This window comes from Nematolebias whitei, chromosome 14, assembly GCF_014905685.2.
Source record: "Nematolebias whitei isolate Nwh7 chromosome 14, NemWhi1, whole genome shotgun sequence".
NCBI lineage: Eukaryota > Metazoa > Chordata > Actinopteri > Cyprinodontiformes > Rivulidae > Nematolebias > Nematolebias whitei.
The window spans coordinates 38,626,076-38,643,378 of NC_056511.1; the positions used below are offsets into that span (position 1 = coordinate 38,626,076).

General features: G+C 39.1%; 1 protein-coding gene across 1 annotated transcript in view; it reads right to left on the reverse strand.

The window, feature by feature from the left end:
* The window catches only part of LOC119420298 (phospholipase D1-like), an 18,662-nt gene extending 1,774 nt beyond the window's left edge, over positions 1 to 16,888 (reverse strand). The window contains exons 1-20 of the mRNA XM_037687686.1: positions 16,699 to 16,888; positions 16,488 to 16,606; positions 13,342 to 13,484; positions 13,086 to 13,200; positions 11,236 to 11,301; positions 11,093 to 11,151; positions 10,787 to 11,014; positions 8,995 to 9,138; positions 8,821 to 8,904; positions 8,605 to 8,683; positions 8,402 to 8,512; positions 7,911 to 8,298; positions 7,703 to 7,821; positions 7,261 to 7,374; positions 6,986 to 7,090; positions 5,382 to 5,470; positions 5,067 to 5,180; positions 2,719 to 2,765; positions 2,311 to 2,445; positions 2,184 to 2,187 (exon numbers count right to left, since the gene is read on the reverse strand). Of these exons, the coding sequence (XP_037543614.1) occupies positions 2,184 to 2,187; positions 2,311 to 2,445; positions 2,719 to 2,765; positions 5,067 to 5,180; positions 5,382 to 5,470; positions 6,986 to 7,090; positions 7,261 to 7,374; positions 7,703 to 7,821; positions 7,911 to 8,298; positions 8,402 to 8,512; positions 8,605 to 8,683; positions 8,821 to 8,904; positions 8,995 to 9,138; positions 10,787 to 11,014; positions 11,093 to 11,151; positions 11,236 to 11,301; positions 13,086 to 13,200; positions 13,342 to 13,484; positions 16,488 to 16,606; positions 16,699 to 16,888 (2,453 nt within the window). The remainder of the gene's footprint in view (positions 1 to 2,183; positions 2,188 to 2,310; positions 2,446 to 2,718; positions 2,766 to 5,066; positions 5,181 to 5,381; positions 5,471 to 6,985; positions 7,091 to 7,260; positions 7,375 to 7,702; positions 7,822 to 7,910; positions 8,299 to 8,401; positions 8,513 to 8,604; positions 8,684 to 8,820; positions 8,905 to 8,994; positions 9,139 to 10,786; positions 11,015 to 11,092; positions 11,152 to 11,235; positions 11,302 to 13,085; positions 13,201 to 13,341; positions 13,485 to 16,487; positions 16,607 to 16,698) is intronic.
* Positions 16,889 to 17,303: the final 415 nt, after the last annotated feature.

Genomic DNA, 17,303 nt, shown 5'->3' on the forward strand with positions numbered 1-17,303 from the left:
TCTATCTATCTATCTATCTATCTATCTATCTATCTATCTATCTATCTATCTATCTATCTATCTATCTATCTATCTATCTATCTATCTATCTATCTATCTATCTATCACAAAAATCAACGCAGACATGTTCCTGTTTTTAGTATTTTACATCATTTTATAATCTAGCTGTTTTTGTTTTTGTTTTTTATATAATTTCTTCTATTTACTTTTCATGTTTTTATATGATTGTCTATTGTTGTCTGTACCACATCTGTGTTCTTTGTTTAAAACAGGTCTCTCTTGTGCACGAGTCCTCGTGACTCAATGAGACTAATCTGTATAAATAAAGGTTGAATGAATGTGTAAATTTAAATCAAATCAGTTTATTACCTGACATATTCCAAGGTACGTAAAAAAGATCATATGTAATTAGTTTGAGAGTTAAATTCTCAGTGGTTGAGATATTTTAAGATATTTTGCTGACAGATGTTGACCACAGTAGTTAATGGTAAAGTTTGTGCAAGATCTTAGTCATTTAGCACTTGGTAAATGTTTTGGGAAAGACTTAGCTACTAAAACACCCAATTTTATCTACATATCTGTAAAATTGACAGTCCAAGGCCATTTTTGTTTACTTTGGGTCAGTTAGGATTATTTATGTAAACAGATAAATTTGCTGGTATCCTTAGATTAAAGGAATAAAACTAAAATAACTTGAAACTAATTACTGAAAATCAATTAATGAAAAATCAGCAAATGCTTGTGAGTTTTGGTTCAACAGAATAAAAACCATAATATAAATGGTATTAAGAAAAAGGATAGTACCCTTGACTTCATATTTTGTTGCATGTCCCTTTGAGGCAGTCACAGCAGTCAAGCAATTGCTGTAACTTGGAGACATCTGTCATATTTAAAGTTAAGATTAGACACTTAAATCATCTCAACCCAAGAGCTGACACGAGCAGGAAGAGAATAAAACCAGAAGGGGCTCAATTTGATGACCTCAAGTTCTGTCTGCTATTGCAGAAAATGTGGTCCTGTTGGCATCGTCAAGCCATGATCTACATCTCTCACTGAAGCAGTTTGCAGTTGATTGAGAAGCAGCTGGGATGAGGATCAGCACCTTCAAATCTAAGTTCATGGTCCTCAGTTGGAAAAGGTTGGACTGCTTTCTCTGAGTTGGGAGTAAGGTGCTGCCTCAAATGGAAGAGTATCTTGGGGTTTTGTTCATGAGTTAGGGCAGAACAGGGCATGTGATCAACAAATAGATTTGTGCAGCATCTGCAGTACTGCGTACTCCGTTAATAGTTGGGCTCAGTTCCCACCCTCATCTATGGTCATGAAATCTGAGTAATGACCGAGGGAGTGAGACTGTGAATAAAGGGGTTCAAAATAAGTTGTCTGCAGGGTAGCTGAACTTTGTCTTAGAAGTAGGGTAAGAAGTGTTGGAGACTTGGAGTAGAGTCACTGCTTCTCCACATTGAGATGAGCCAGTTGGATTGGTTTAGGCATCTAGTAAGGATGCCCCCTGGATGCTTCTTTAGGGAGGTATTACGGGCATGTCCAAATGAGAGGAGACCCTGGGGAAGACCCAGGACACAATGAAAGACTATGTTTCCCAGCTGACCTGGGTGCACCATGGTCATTATCATGGTTGAGGACCCATGACCTGCAATGGAGATTAAACTTTCTTACACTGGGAAGCACCTTTATCTCCAGAATGCTTTGATAGTCTTGAAAATTCATTGTGCCCTGTACAGATTCAAGACCTCCTGTGCCAAGAGCAGTCCCAGAACCGAACCGATCATCCTCCATGTTTCACTGTAGTTTCAATGTTCTTTTATTGTTTCAATTTTGCGTCTGTGAACATTGGGCTGAGGTGACTTTTTTCCAGTTTTGTCAGACAGCTTCAGTTGTGTCTCATTTTTCCAAAAGGCATTCTCCCAGAGGTTTTGTGACCTGTCAGTATGCATTTTGACAAATTTGCTTTCATATGATTTGGCTTCCTCCTCTGTCGGTTTGGTTTGTAGACCTGGACATTTGTTTGGGGTATTTTCTATCAAAGAAGAGGTCTTGTGAAGGAGTCAAAAAATTGGTTCATGACGCCCGTACTAATTATGTGACTATTGAGGGAAATTTGTTGTACACATTGCTTGAACATGTTCAAAATTCGAGAATAAACTGCACGCCTTTCTGTGACTTACACCACTGTGAAAGTCACAAAACATATTGGAAATTCCCCCAATAACTGCTTTTTTATGTATTGTTTCATGTCCAAATATCCACAACCCAGTGAGATACTACCTTAAATGATGTTACAATCAGTCTCACCAATGATGTAACGGCGGTCATCGGCTATTAGAATCTTGCTGTGAACGTAGATCAGCTCAGTGACAAGTAACCCGGAGAGCTTGGAGTGTGTTCTGAGACCACAAAAAGTGATGTAGTCTTGCCAGTTGTCTATCACTGAGGGACAAATCAGAATGAGATCATTTACAGTGGATAATTACTTTCTGTGAAGATTAACAAGGAGTTTAATGCATATGTGTAAGTTTAAAAAAAAAAAAAGGTTTAAAAAGGTCAGAGAATGGCATGGTAGGCAGATGCCATGGATGAGTAGATTTGATTTAAAGGAGTGACAGAAAGAAAAACACTCATGTTAAACAGTCCAAAACGAATTAGTGGGTCAACTCATTGAATATTTTAATAAACCAAAGCAGATAGAAAACCAAAACTTACCTTTACTAAGCTGAGACAGGATGGACACCTCTCCACGGCAAATCGTCCTTATACATGAAAAATCCATACAAATAAGCAGTTTTACATTTATATATAGCACCAACAAAAATATACTATAAAATGAGTTAGTTATCAAATTTATTCACTCAATCATTTAATAATTTTCTATAATTTTGTCCAAAAAACAGACCCCCCACCCCCCAATAAACTATATTTTGTTGTTAGCACCGCAGTCCAAAGAATATGGTTTTATTCAACTTGGTCAAATATTTTTCTTTTTGCATATAAACCATAAAACTTTGAGTCTGTTGTATAGTCAAGTCAAGTCAGATTTATTTATAGAGCACATTTAAAACAGAAACTGTTACCAAAGTGCTTAACAAAAATAGCATAACATCAAATAAAAAGTAACAAGATATATTTACAGCACATGGAATAAAAATATAAAACCGAAAACATAATTAGAAACAAAGAAATACTAAATCAGATCACATTGTGTCAAAAGTCAAGGAAATAATAGCAAAAAGCATAAACTCAGTCAGAAACAATGGAATACTAAATCAGACCTGATGACCTTGTGTTAAATAGGAATAATAACAAAAAGCATAAACAGAATCAGCATCAATGAAAAACTAGATCTAAATCTGATCACACTGTGTTAAATGTCATGAGTATAGGTGTGTTTTTAGGAGAGCTTTAAAAGCAGAGACTGAGGTGGCCTGTCGAATGTTGATGGGCAGATTGTTCCAAAGTTTAGGGCCCACGACTGAGAACGCTCGATCTCCTCTGAGCTTCAGCCTGGTTTTAGGTACGGACAAAAGCAGCTGGTCTGATGATCTCAAAGCCCGAGAAGGAGCATAAGGATGAAGAAGGTCGGAGAGGTATGATGGTGCGAGGCCATTAATGCACTTGAATGTCAGCAGGAGAATTTTTTAATTTATTCTGACACGCACAGGAAGCCAGTGAAGGGAGGACAGAACCGGAGTAATGTGCTCAAACCTGCGAGTTCCTGTTAAAAGCCTAGCTGCTGCATTTTGTACGAGCTGGAGACAAAGTGAAGCCTGACTGACCCCAACATAAAGTGAGTTACAGTAGTCCAGCCGAGTTGTAATAAATGCATGGACTAGTTTTTCAAGGTTGGATCTGGACAGAACGGACTTAAACTTTGCTATCTGCTTTAGCTGAAAAAAGCTTTTTTGTAGAACAGAGTTGATCTGTTTATTAAACTTAAAGTCCGAGTCTAACACTACCCCGAAATTGTTAACCGACTGCTTTAGATGTGGCTGAAAGGAGTGCAGGTTTACAGGATCAGTGACAGAGCTTGGGTTAAACACAATGACCTCAGTCTTCTGATCGTTAAAACTCAAGAAGTTCACAGCCATCCAGGTCTTGATGTCATCAAGACATTTTAGCAAAGGGTGGTTGGAGCAGAAACTGTTGAGTTTTAAAGGCAGATAGATCTGAGAATCATTGGCGTAACAATGAAACAAAATACCATGTTTCCTCAGGATGGACCCCAAGGGGAGCAGAAACAAAGAGAACAGAAGGGGTCCAAGAATGGAGCCTTGCGGGACCCCACAGGAAAGAGGGACAGAAGCAGATAAATGATTGTCAAAGTTAACACAAAAACTCCTGTCACTCAGACACGAACGGAACCATTCTAGCGCCACACCAGTAATCCCAACCCAGTGTTCTAGCCGTGACATAAGGATGATGTGATCAACAGTGTCATATGCAGCGGTAAGGTCGAGGAGTACCAAGATCACAGACTGACCAGAGTCATTTGCTAGCAGAATGTCATTACAGACCCTTACTAAAGCTGTCTCGGTGCTGTGCAGTTGTTTAAATCCTGATTGAAAAATCTCAAAAAATCCATTTACCTTCAAAAACTTAGTTAGTTGACTAAAAACAATTTTCTCCAAGATTTTAGAAAGAAATGGAAGTTTTGAGATTAGCCTGAAGTTTGAACAAGCTGCAGGGTCAAGTCCGGGTTTTTTAATTAGTGGAGTTACCACTGCATGTTTTAAACCATCAGGAACCACACCTGTAGCCAAACTGCTGTTAATAATGGCAAGAACAGAGGGTCCTGTTGACGGCAGAACCTTTAGATAGATAGATAGATTTATCTAGCATAATAAATTTCTGTGTGTTTCCACAAATAAATACATTTATTAAACCTACTATGAGTGACAGAGCCTGTACTAACATACCTACACACTGATGGGAAACGGGTCTCTGTTGAATAAAAATAATGCAGAAAACATGTTGTGTGGTTGTCACAAGTTCTACTTGCTATTTCTGTTCTGTGGGCTGAGAGCAACCTGACAAAGGAGGGTTAGGACTCTCACCTGTAAGTGAAGTGCAGAATTGTCCGAATGGCATTTCCACCTCCTGTTTTAATGTCTCCCTCGAACCCAGGAAGCAGAGGAATCACCACAAACACCCTGAACTTCTTCTTTGTGCTGCGACAACACACAACAGTCACTGCTTCCATGTCTATGGTTCCACCTTTAATCTATGGTTTGCATCTTTAAACACAAAATATTCCTTTCACTAATTATTAGACTGTGTTCTAGCTAACTAAAATCTAACAGGTTCACAAATGTGCTAATAGAAAATTAACAAGATGTAGTACAAATCTGCAGAATACAAATCAGTCCCACCTATGAGCACGAAGAATCCGTTTTACAATTGCATCACCAATCCCGTTGTAGACGGTCTTATTATCAGCACAGCTGATGAAGAACTGGTTCTAAAGGCAAAGAAGATGGTGACTCAGTCTGAGGTGAAGTCAAAGTAGACAAATTACGAGCTCAAAAAAATCTTACATAGATGTCAGTTAAAGACCTAGTATTCCTTTCACCCCTGCATTCTTTTAAGTCAAAGTATTAGACAATCATTTTATGTCGAAAAAGGAGTTTTTGTCAAACCTTGAAAAACAATACTTTGCAAAATCTCAGGCAGCATTAATTACACAGATGAAAAATGTATTTGTTGTGAGTGACTCAAGCCCAGTTTACGCAGCACTGTTTTTAAGTAGCCTATGTGTTTGGGCGATTCTTCTTACATGCCGCTGTGCCACTTTTTGCGTGTCTGCTTGATTGATGTATTTCTTGTTTTAGTTGTGATTGGCTGATGGGACTTAAAAAGAACAAGCTCTGCCTGCTAGACGAGCAAAGAGCAGAGAGGAGAGGCCTAAAAAGTTCGTACAATGTTTGTGGTTGCTGGTTCTGCTCTCCATCCCTAAGCTCGTACCTGCTCCTTCCATATAGATGCTAGCATTGCACATTGCCACTTTTATTAATAGTTATGAATTGTTAGCTGTTCCTGGGCATTACCCACAGTCCTTTTTAATGTATTTTGATTGTAGGGTTAGTTTCCTGGTTTATAGGTTGAGGGGAGCGGCCCAAATCCAACAATCAAGCGCTGTCTGGTTCGAGGCTTCTCTCTGTCTTTATTTTGGTTGGGGCTCCCAACTCTCTGTCTGTTCAGATGATTGTGTTTATTAAAGTGTATATTTTAACTGTTACAGTCATCTGGATTCCATATGTTGTGCATCTTGCGAATCATTCATAGACCACACAGCACAGCAGCAGTCATTTTCTCTGACGTGAAGCTTTTTGAATTCGGGTCTCAGAGTGGAGGTTTTTGGAAATGTCCTGCATCGGTGGGAAATTGTGCATGCACAATACGGGTATCTGCACTCACTCGTCTTGTTGTGCATGTAGATGAACAACAGTAGCTATGGTGGATAGCAGAGTGCAGTTTGTGCTATTCACCCTTTTTCGACATATGAGAGTAACCAAAACACATATCCACTGTCCAACTGAATGTTCTTGTAGTCACTGTTAGACGCAGCTGTTTTCATGCTTGAGACTTGTGTTGGCAAAGTTGAAATACAAAAATCACAGCGCCAACTAGTGACCCGGCATGGGAACTACAGCAGATTTTAGGAGAACAGCATTACAGTGAAAACAACTTCTCAATCAACATGGAAAAAAAATGGTAACGTTTCCTGAGAATGTTCACAAGTAAACAAGGCACAGGATGCGACCATCTCAAATTTGAGCTCGGTTCTGTAAAATTGACTTAATTATCGGTGTTGCTGTAGCAGCCATCTTGAATTGGGTTGGCTCCAAAAGTTAATTTGAGGTAAATGCAGTGAGTATTCCTGGAATGTCTCATTCATGAGATTGCAACAGTTTCTGTTCCTTTCACCACAGCTTCCTTTTTATGACATTGATCACAGAATGTTTTGCTGTTTTACCTCAATGTAGATGAAGTGCTCACTCTTCTCTATAGTGTGTATGTAGGCATTCTGGATTGAGGTTTCCAACCTTTTAGTTGACCACCGATCAGCAGAGCGCAACACCTGAAGAAAGGATACCATAAAACTTTACAACATTGTTGTCATTGAACACACAATTTTTTTTCAATTTCTGTATTTTTATGACATGAGCACTCGATCTTTTTTAAAACTGTAAGGACACTTATAGGGGAACTAACACAAATGTGTGTGTGCGTGTGTGTGAGCTGAAATACCTGAACTTTGGCTTTGCTGGAGCCAGGCACGATGAATGGCAGTGAGTCAGCAGTGGAGTGAGACTTGGGAACAAGGTAAGGGTAAAAGTTGTCTCTGTACTTCCTTTTTGAGATCTAAAGACAACAATAGCAAATCAAGTCAGATTGTTCTGTAAGGTTAGTGCAATACAAAAGTCTACATATTCCTTTTAATCAACTCTCAGAGTGTGCATGTTCAGTTTAGTAACCTTCAGTAAAAATTTCGAGTTTGGATTTTGTGTTTACTGCTTTGGATACTTCCATTAAATTTGCTTTAGCTTTCTATAAACTAATTTCTATACCTAGTCCCATCGCATCACTAATACCCCATTTTCACAAACAATGGGTTTTTAAAGAAATATGCTGTATGTTTGAGCATATTTGGATGTACATTCAAAACCTTTTATGACAGAAGGTAAGTCACCTTGTTGAGGTTCCAGCGTTGGATAAAGTGTCTGGCCACATCCCTGGCTGCTCCGCCATGGACAGCCGCAGACAGGTCACGCCACGGCATGCGAGGAACTCTAGTCCGATCAACGTTTTCTACAAGAAAAACAACAAAAATCAGCTCATCCCAGCATTCAAAGACTTGGGGATTACTCTTGACACTGACTAATGTTTGGATGACATACCTTGAAATGGCTTTTCTGGTTTGACCCAGTCTTTTAAGACAAAGTTGTTGTAATCTTGGCCAAGCCACAGTTTAGTGTTGCCAGACAGATTTCTAGAACCCTGTTTTGGTTGATTGCCAGTCTTGGGACCATCAGTTGAATCATTGTCCTGGTTATGAGAGGCACCCACATGACAAGAGAACCAGCTTTTGTTTAGCTGCTCCTCAGACACACCGTTTGACCCCTCTGCAAAACCTAGGTCTGTTAGCCGGTACTGATTGTCATCCCACCTCCCTAATGTCAGATCAATCCCGCCGACAAAAGCTACGGTTTGGTCAATGGCCACCATCTTTTCATGGTGAGCCCAAAAGATCACCCCAGATGACACATGGTCAGGATGCCGTATCACCTGATGGATGACAAGTGTGAAATTATCACTTTAGTGTAAAAAAAGAATAATGAGCATTCATAACATGGCTTTCTGTTAATAGTTTTGCAAAGAGATCACAGACCTTGATGTTTCGATGTTTCTTCCTTAGAGCTCTCTTGCTGTAGTTGCTATTGATGGAAAGTGCATACGTCACCTCTCTGTACAGCAGGATAAATACTTTCACTCCATCCTTCTGCAGAAAAAGGAGTTGAAATAGAAATGATTTCATAATAAAAACCACAAGAAAACCAATAAAATGAATCTCAGAAAAGAAGGAATCTGTACTGCTCTCTCTTGAAGGATCTTGTCCAGCCTCCAATCCTTATCATTTGCTGGCCTCTTTAGGAACACTTTAGGACTGAGCCTGACAAAAAAAAAAGATTTTGACATTGTTTCACATAAGAAATACACTTCATAATGAACAAAATGTATATTTTGTTGTTAAAGATACATAGACATCAGTATGTTAGTAAATTAGCAAATCTGAATTCTGGTTCTCACCACCAATCAGTGATGAAAATCTCCTCCTTTGCTTTCTTAAGAGCATCAGCCAGGTCGGCAAAGTAGCCACTTCCATTCACATACCTTCCATGAAAATCAATCAATTGGTTAATAGCATGTTAACATTGACTGGTGTTGCACTTGTTGTGAATAGCAGCGGATTATCAAACTGACCATTTAGTGAGCGTGTTCTCTCGTGGAGGAGCAAAGCCACCAAATCGATGCACTTTGAGAAAGTCACATGCTTCTGTCAGCCGTTTGATTTCGTCGCCCCACCATTCTGTTTCTTTGTCGCTGCTGCACTTAATTATCACGCTCCTGACCAAAAGCAAACAGGTGTGAGGATCTGTGTTTTTGTTAGCTTTGCTTTTAATCTATTTTATACATGTTGTTAGGATTGCTTTGGTATTCTTGTGTTTATTTTCTTCTTTTTTTAGCCACACTGTGCCATTTCTTATTCATTCTCAGTGTTTTTGTAGTCAGTCTGCCACGCCCACCTCACCTGTTCCTCATTCCCATCCATCTCAGCTGCAGCCTATCTCTCACATATCCTTGTCAACATATTCGCTCGCCATGCTCACTTCACTTCTGCATTCTTCATCTCTTGCCACAGTTTTATAGTCAAATAAATATATTTGGTTTTTTTTTTAAATCCTCATGTCCAGCCTGCATTCTTGGTCTGAACCATCCACAACAGGGATAAAAGGGATGTGTCACAAACTGAAGCTTGTCTACACAAGTGTGCTCAAACACTCAAACACAACATTGCTCACTATCTATCACCAGAAACAAACAGTGTTGTCTTAATATCAACTCTTTGCTAGACCAGAGTAAAAATATGACAAATAAATTCAGAAGCTGGAGGTGAGTTCATGGAGAACAACCAGCAAAATTGATGCCATGATAAAAAAAAAAACAACAACCTCCTTTGAAGTGTGTTCCTTTTCTTTGTTTAAATATCCAGTCACATAGCTAAAAGAATAATCTAGCCATCTTTAAAGTGTCCTGTATAATAGTTATTTTATTTATTTACCTTTATTTAACCAATAAAATACCACTGATATCACATATCTCTTTTGCAAGGGAGGCCTGGACTTGAAGGCAGCCTAACATGCATGTTTTTGGACTGTGGGAAGAAAGGATTCAAGGTTCTTTATTTGTCATACACACCACATGTGGTACATGTGGTGGAATGAAATTGTGTACACAGGGTCCCAGTTACAGCCAACAAAAGCATAAAACGTAAAAGAAAAACAGTAATAAGATCTAAGATATAAAATAAGAAAAAGTTAACTAAAACTATACTAAGCACTAAGTACAAAAACAATAAGCCGAACAGCAGCGTGAACATGAGTCTGTGTGAGCAGATGAGCACGCATGAACACATCAACATGAAATAAATCAGCAGCTTCGTGATGTGATTTTTTTCACAATGATTATCCTGGTTAGAAACCAGAGTACCAAAAAAAAAACAAACAAAAAAACAGACAGGAGGACATGAGAACACACAGAAAGAGCCCAGGTCCAAACCAGGGTCTTCTTGCTGTCAGGCAACAGTGCTAACCACTAAGTCATTGTGTTGCCAGCTAATTATCAGTAGTTATTACCTTGTCAATCATGATATCAGTTAGAGCACAGAGTGGGAAGAAAGAGGGGAGTCTTTGTCTAGGCTAGACTAATGGCTCACCAAGCAACATGGTTTGTATGAGACACTTTTGCAGGAACAACGAGACTAAAAACTTATCTGTGGAGATAAAGTGTCTCCTTGCTCTGTGATCCAGAAACTCAGAATACAGAGGGAGGATCAAATATTTACCAGAAGAGACTTTCAATGACGGATCTCCAAATTATTTTTCTGACTGTAGAAAACGAACTGGTTCTAATTTATTTATTTTATTTTATTTTTTTAAGAACCAGTTCCGCTCCAGCCCTGGCTTACCTCTGGAATCTCTCAGAGTGGACCCACCTTGCTGTGTTCTCAATGCAGAGTCCAGTTTGTTGCACTTTCACTTGGAACTTGGGGTCAAAAAGCATCACACCGTTGATGGTGGCGTCATCTCGGTTGATGAACATGAGGAAGGAGTCTTTCACCACCATCCAGCGGTGTGACCACAGGAAACAGCATGTGTTATTGCAAATGCATTGCAGGGCATGTGTCTCGTAGCCCCCGGAACTCTTGATGATCGGTCCCTCCCTGAGAAAAATCCAAGCATACAGCAGAATGAGTATTCATCAGGTGCTTTAAGATCGTTTAGGTAAGTGCGTTACTTACAAGCCTTTGGGCCCCAAATCATTGATAAAGGAAAGAGGACTGATGTAGAGGAAATCCATCTGAAAAAGTCAAATGTAATCACTCCACATGATTCATGCATGCCAGCTTAGTAATGAAACAATATCAGTTGTTGAAGAGTTTACCATGCTGCCGGCATTTCTGCAAAATGATTTCTCCAGCACACTATTCAGGTAGTCCTCGAGGTGTTTCTGTGCATAAAAAATTGAATGAGAAATAATGTCAAACAAATGAAAAACAAAGTTTATTGCTTAGCCTAACATGTTACATACAAAACAAGAGGTACGCCGCTGCCCACTGTCACTGAAGGATTTGAATAGTGAATGTTTGTAGTTTTTAAGGTGAATGTTTTTCTGGATGGGGCGGTACGGTGGGGCAATTGGTAGAGTCGCTGCCTCTCAGCGAGCAGGTCGCTGGATCTAATCCCGACTGTGTATATGTGGAGTTTGCATGTTATCTATGTGCATGCGTGGGTTTCTCTGGGCACTTCGGTTTCCTCCCACATACCAAAAACATGCACGTTAAGTTGATTTAAATTGTCCCTAGGTGTGAGTGAGAAAGTCAATGGTTGTTTGTCTCGTTTGTCTCTATGTGTCCCTGTGATGAACTGGAGGCTTGTCCAGGGTGTACCCCGCTTTTTGCACAATGATGGCTGGACATGTACGCCAGTGACCCCCGTGACCCAAAAAGGAAGAAGCCAGTAAAGATGGATGGATGTTTTTCTAGACTGGAATTAAACAGTGAATGCAAGTGAACCTTAATGTTTTTGGTGCAAGATATTCAATTGTGTACAAGTTACACTGTGTAGAAGAACACATTTTATTTTTGCTTGACCGAGGCAGCATAGAGTGACAGATCCTGATGAATTGAGGGAGCAATTTAATTTACCATCAGGTGCAATGATGGAGCTAGGAGATGGCCAATGATGGCCTTGGCCACCAGAGATTAATATTCGGCCACACTAATCATTTGAGGAAACAATACTTTTAAGTTAACCAATATACAAACTAGAAAGTGTGGTTTCCTGAAAAGGTTGGGGTAGCCAGTTTACATATAGTATATACATGGTGGTGGCCATTTTGGAGTTTTGATGTGGCAACCCAATTTTGATAGACTTTTGTTATGGCTAGATAAAGCCAAGCACCAAAATGAAAGCTGTGCCTTGTGTTGAGTACAATGTATGCCACTGTTGTATTTTCCTTTGGGGATGGCACGACTTTGTAGGGTGGAAGGTTACGCACTACTGAAAAGTAATAAAGGTGGAGCCTTCCTGCATTCATGTTCCGGTGCGTGTTCGAGCCAGAGCGGTGCAGTATGGCTACCAGTTCAACAAAGAAAATGTCTCCTGTCTTATCTACCTGAGCAAGCTAGACACCTGAAAAGATGTCTACGCAAGCGGTAGATAGTGAGGAAGAGTCAGTAGCTCCTAGAGTGAATAATAGGAGGAACGCTGAGGAACAGCCAACACCTTGCTTTTTTTTGGACTCGTTTAAGGAAACTATAGCCTACTTTTAAGCAACGTAAAAACTAGAAAGTATAGTTTCCTCAAATTATAGGGGTGGCTGGTTTACCTGTTGCCTATATGGTGGTGGCCATCTTGGATTTTGTCTTGGCAACCCAATTTTAAATCAGCACCTTTCTTATGTCTAGATGAAGCCACATACCAAACTGTAAGTCAATACCTTTCGTATTTTTTAAGTTATCATGCTCACAACATGCACAGACAGAGTGTATTTCCAATTCCACATTTTTACTATACGACAGGGGAAAATTAATTGCAATGTTAAGAAATTTGTTTCCATATTTTTGTGTTTCTTATTAAAAATCTTTAACTATAATTTTTAATAATAAATTTTTATTTGAGGAAGACTGACATTAAAAAATAGTTCTACAAAGTGGGAAAGACGTATACAAAAATAATTATTTTGTACAATCTTGTTTTGTTAAAAAAAACCCCCAAAAAAAAACTTCTTACAGAGTCCGGACACCTTGAGAGCCCTTTTTTGGAGGTCCTCCTGGTCTGTTCTGTGCCGTCCAGGTTCGGCATTTTGCTCAACCTGCTCCTCTGCTGCTGCTCATTCATTTCAAACCTTTGAAAAAATGTTGAATAGTCAAAATAATCAGCACTCAACAGCTCTGACATTAAAAGCTAAAAGCAGCTCAGATTTAATATGCACATCCCTCAGAAAAGGAAGCTGATTTGCATGACTAAGATAAATAGATACTAAAACCTTTCAAAAGGCCGAAAGTAAAGGAGTATCCTGCGGAGGTAAAGGTCTCGCTGCAGCTCCTGAAAGTGTTTGTACTTTCTCTTCACTGTCCATTGGAAATTACCGTGTGTTAGATGAAACGTATACAAGGTGTCTTCATCATCCTGGAAGTGTATTATTAGTTAGAATCAAGCATTTAATGTCATAACACACACACGTATATATATATATATATATATAGACAGTATGGTAAACTTCAAGGAAGAATTTTCTCTAAATCATTTGTTAGTTAATATCAATACAACACAAGTATTGAAGCCTGTATCCTCTCATTTTCAACCTGAAAAAAAGAAGTAAAATGTACATGTAAATGTAGTGATCATAACTTTTTAAATCAACATAAAATTGGAATCTATTTTTGAAAAAGAAGAGATCATACAAAATGCAAAACTGTTTTAGTTGTTCAGGCGTAACTAAAAATGGCACCAGGTGAACACGTAAGTGTTTAAACACTTTCATTATGAATAGGTTTGTTGAAATGTTTAGAAATAAAAGCTGAACCGCAGAGATGATAACCTTCAGATAATGAGTGTTTATAATAAATGAATCAGTTCTTACAAAATAATAACTTTTGTTCTAAAATAATTCAGAGAACTACAAGGACCAGACACAGAGAACTCACATAATTTCATTAATAACTTCATTCAATACAGCATCAAATCTCTCTCAGGCAGCTCCCAATCATCTGACCTCCCATCACAACTTCTCATTAACTCTGTTCCTGTGTTAAATAAGCACGAGATCCTGAACTGTTTCAACAAACATTTTGTTGTTGCCTCTAGTTCTTTGTTTGACACAGTTACTAATGGAAAATCTGCCACTTCCCCTACTAACCAAACTTCTACAAATCAAATCCCTCCTACAAGTCAATCTTCAGTAAATCACACCTTTTCTCTTTCCCCGTTCTTAGTCTGTGAGTAAATAATGTGTTAAAAGGTCTTGATCCTAAAAAATCTGCAGGACCAGATGAACTTCCACCTTATTTCTTAAGGCTGGCTGCTCATATCGTCACAGTCCCTGTGACCCACATCTTTAATCTCTCCATAAGACACAATTCCATTCCAGACGCCTGGAAAACAGCCTTTGTTCTTCCTTTGCTGAAGGGAGGTGACCCCACCTCACTGAACAACTATCGACCAATCTCTAAACTGAATTTTAGCCAAGGTTCTAGAAAAATTGATAAACTCTCAAATCAAAAAGGATTTGGACTCATTTAACATCTTACCTCTCCATCAATCTGGTTTCAGGAAACAACACAGCACAACGACTGCTTCACTGAAGGTTCTTAATGACGTTGTTGAAGCACTGGATGCTAAGAATTATTGTGCTGCACTTTTCTTAGATCTGTCTAAAGCTTTTGACACTGTGGATCATAACGTCTTGTGTCATAAACTCTCAGAAATTGGTTTCTCATATCACACCATTGGTTGGTTCTCTATCTCTCACATTGGAGGCAATGTGTTCAACATAATGGAACTTCCTCCAGTTATTTAACAGTCAACAATGGTGTACCACAAGGCTCAGTCTTAGGACCCACCCTCTTTACAATCTACATAGGTAATGTAGGTCAGAGCATCCTTAATGCATCCTTACATTTCTATGATGATGACAGTTTTTATTGTTGAGCTAAAACAGTTGCTAAAACTTTCCAGCTTTTGCAATCTGCCTTTGACATCATTCAAACAGACTTGCTCCATCTCAAACTTGTCCTAAATGCCGATAAAACCAAAGGGATGCTTTTTCCAAATAGGAAGTCGGTCCCAGCCGTTCTTCTTTTTGATTTTGTCCTCAAATGGTGTCCCTATTGAGTTTGTTGATTCCTTTAAATATTTGTGTATCTTGGTTAATTCGCATCTCTCTTTTAAGCTTCACGTGGAAAACCTAGTAAAGAAACTGAAAGTTAAACTGGGTTTCTTTTTCAGAAACAGATCCTGTCAAACTCTGAATGCTAGGAAACGCCTTGTATCTGTGACTTTCCTTCCCTTCATTGATTACGGTGACATTATTTACATGAACGCTCCTACAAGAACTCTGCAGATGTTGGTTGCTGTCTATCATGGCGCACTAAGATTCATAACTGGCTGTAACTACCGTACCCACCACTGCACCCAGTATTCACTGGTTAACTGGACATCATTAACTTCATGCAGACTCTCTCACTGGTACATTTTCATCTTTAAATCACTTCTTGGTCTGCTGCCTTCATACATCTCCTCCTACATGTCTCTGCGTGAGTGCAGCTACAGCATGTGCTCTCAGGACATTATTACCTGCAGTCCAACATTTTTCAGTCAGGTCATCTGGACAGTTTCTTTTTTTTGTGCTGAAACGTTTCGCCTTTGATCCAGAAGGCTTCATCAGTCAAGGAAACACACAACAAAACTGATTCTTCCCCTAACAGCTTACTCCAAAGTGGTATGTATCAGTTTTGTTGTGTTTTTCCTTGACTGATGAAGCCTTCCGGATCGAAGGCAAAATGTTTCAGCACAAAAAAGAAACTGTCCAGATGACCTGACTGAAAAATGTTGGATTGTATGCCTGGATTATTGAGCATGGACTTTGTTATTACATGCAGTGTTCCCTCAGTGAGGACAGAACTTGGCAAAAGGGTCTTCTCCTACTCCACTCCTGTTTCCTGGAATATCTTGCAAAAAGATCTGAAGCTCTCGATCATGACCTCTCGAAGTGGCTTTAAACATCTGTTAAGTTCCTGGCAAAAACCAATGCAGACATGTTCCTGTTTTAGTTTTCTACATCACCTTATAATCTAGCTGTTTTTGCTACTTTGCCATCTTATTTTAATTTGAAAAAAAAAATCTGTATGCCTCTTTTATGATCGTCTATTGTTGTCATTGTTAACCACTGTTGTCATCACTCTTTGCTAAAATCAGGTCTCTCTTGTAAATGAGTCCTCAAGGCTCAATGGGACTAACCTTTATAAATAAAAGTTGAATGAATGAAGTCACTTTAGCAGAGTAAAAGAAGCACTAAAACTAAACTGAATGATAAACTTTTTCACAAATTTTTCATCTTTCACAAATACTAATAGCATTATAACAACATTTTAACAAAGAAATTAAAATGAATAAATAAATAAACAAACATACCAGTGCACCGCTTGTGTTTTTCTCAACATTGTCCATCCTGCAGGTAATGGGAGTGCCCCGTATTAAAGAAGGTCTACCTGCATTTTTGAGGTTATGAACCACACGAAAAGGTTGATTCCCTGAAACACAGAAGCGTTTTAAAGACATTGCTTTGATTTAGTCCTAATAATCAGCTTCTTTGTTCTGTTTAATAATACAATATTTTCCTCACTGTTTTCTGAAATGAGGGCGTCTAACTCATCTCGTCTCTGATTGAGGATGTCACGTAAGCGGTGGCCTCGGCCTTCATTTTGTACAGCTGAGATCGCAGCCGCTGGCTCGATCCCATCTTCCTGACAGGCCATCGTACTGCTGCTGAATGAACCAACTCCCTTATCAAGAGACAAAACAAACAAGTCCATAATTTATTCAACAGAAAGCTACAGATTAAACTAATGTTAACCTGAGATCAGTCTCTTCCTGCATGGGTGGAACAATGGTGCAACCAACAATGTTTGGTAGAATTGCTGCCTCTCAGTGAGAAGGTTGCTGGATCAAATCCCGACCCAAAGATTTGCATGCAGACTTATGCATGCATGAGTTTTCTCTGGGTTCTCTGGTTTACTCCCACAGACCAAAAACATGCATGTTAGTCTAATTGGTAACTCTCAATTGTCTCTAGGTGTGAGTGAGGGTGTGAATGGTTGTTTGTCTCTATGAAGCCCTGTGATGGACTGGAGACCTGTCCATGGTATACACCGCCTTTTCTCATCTCTGCTCAGACATCCTTCTACCTAGCAAAACTCTCCAGTTCCTCCTGGGGGATGCCAAGGCATT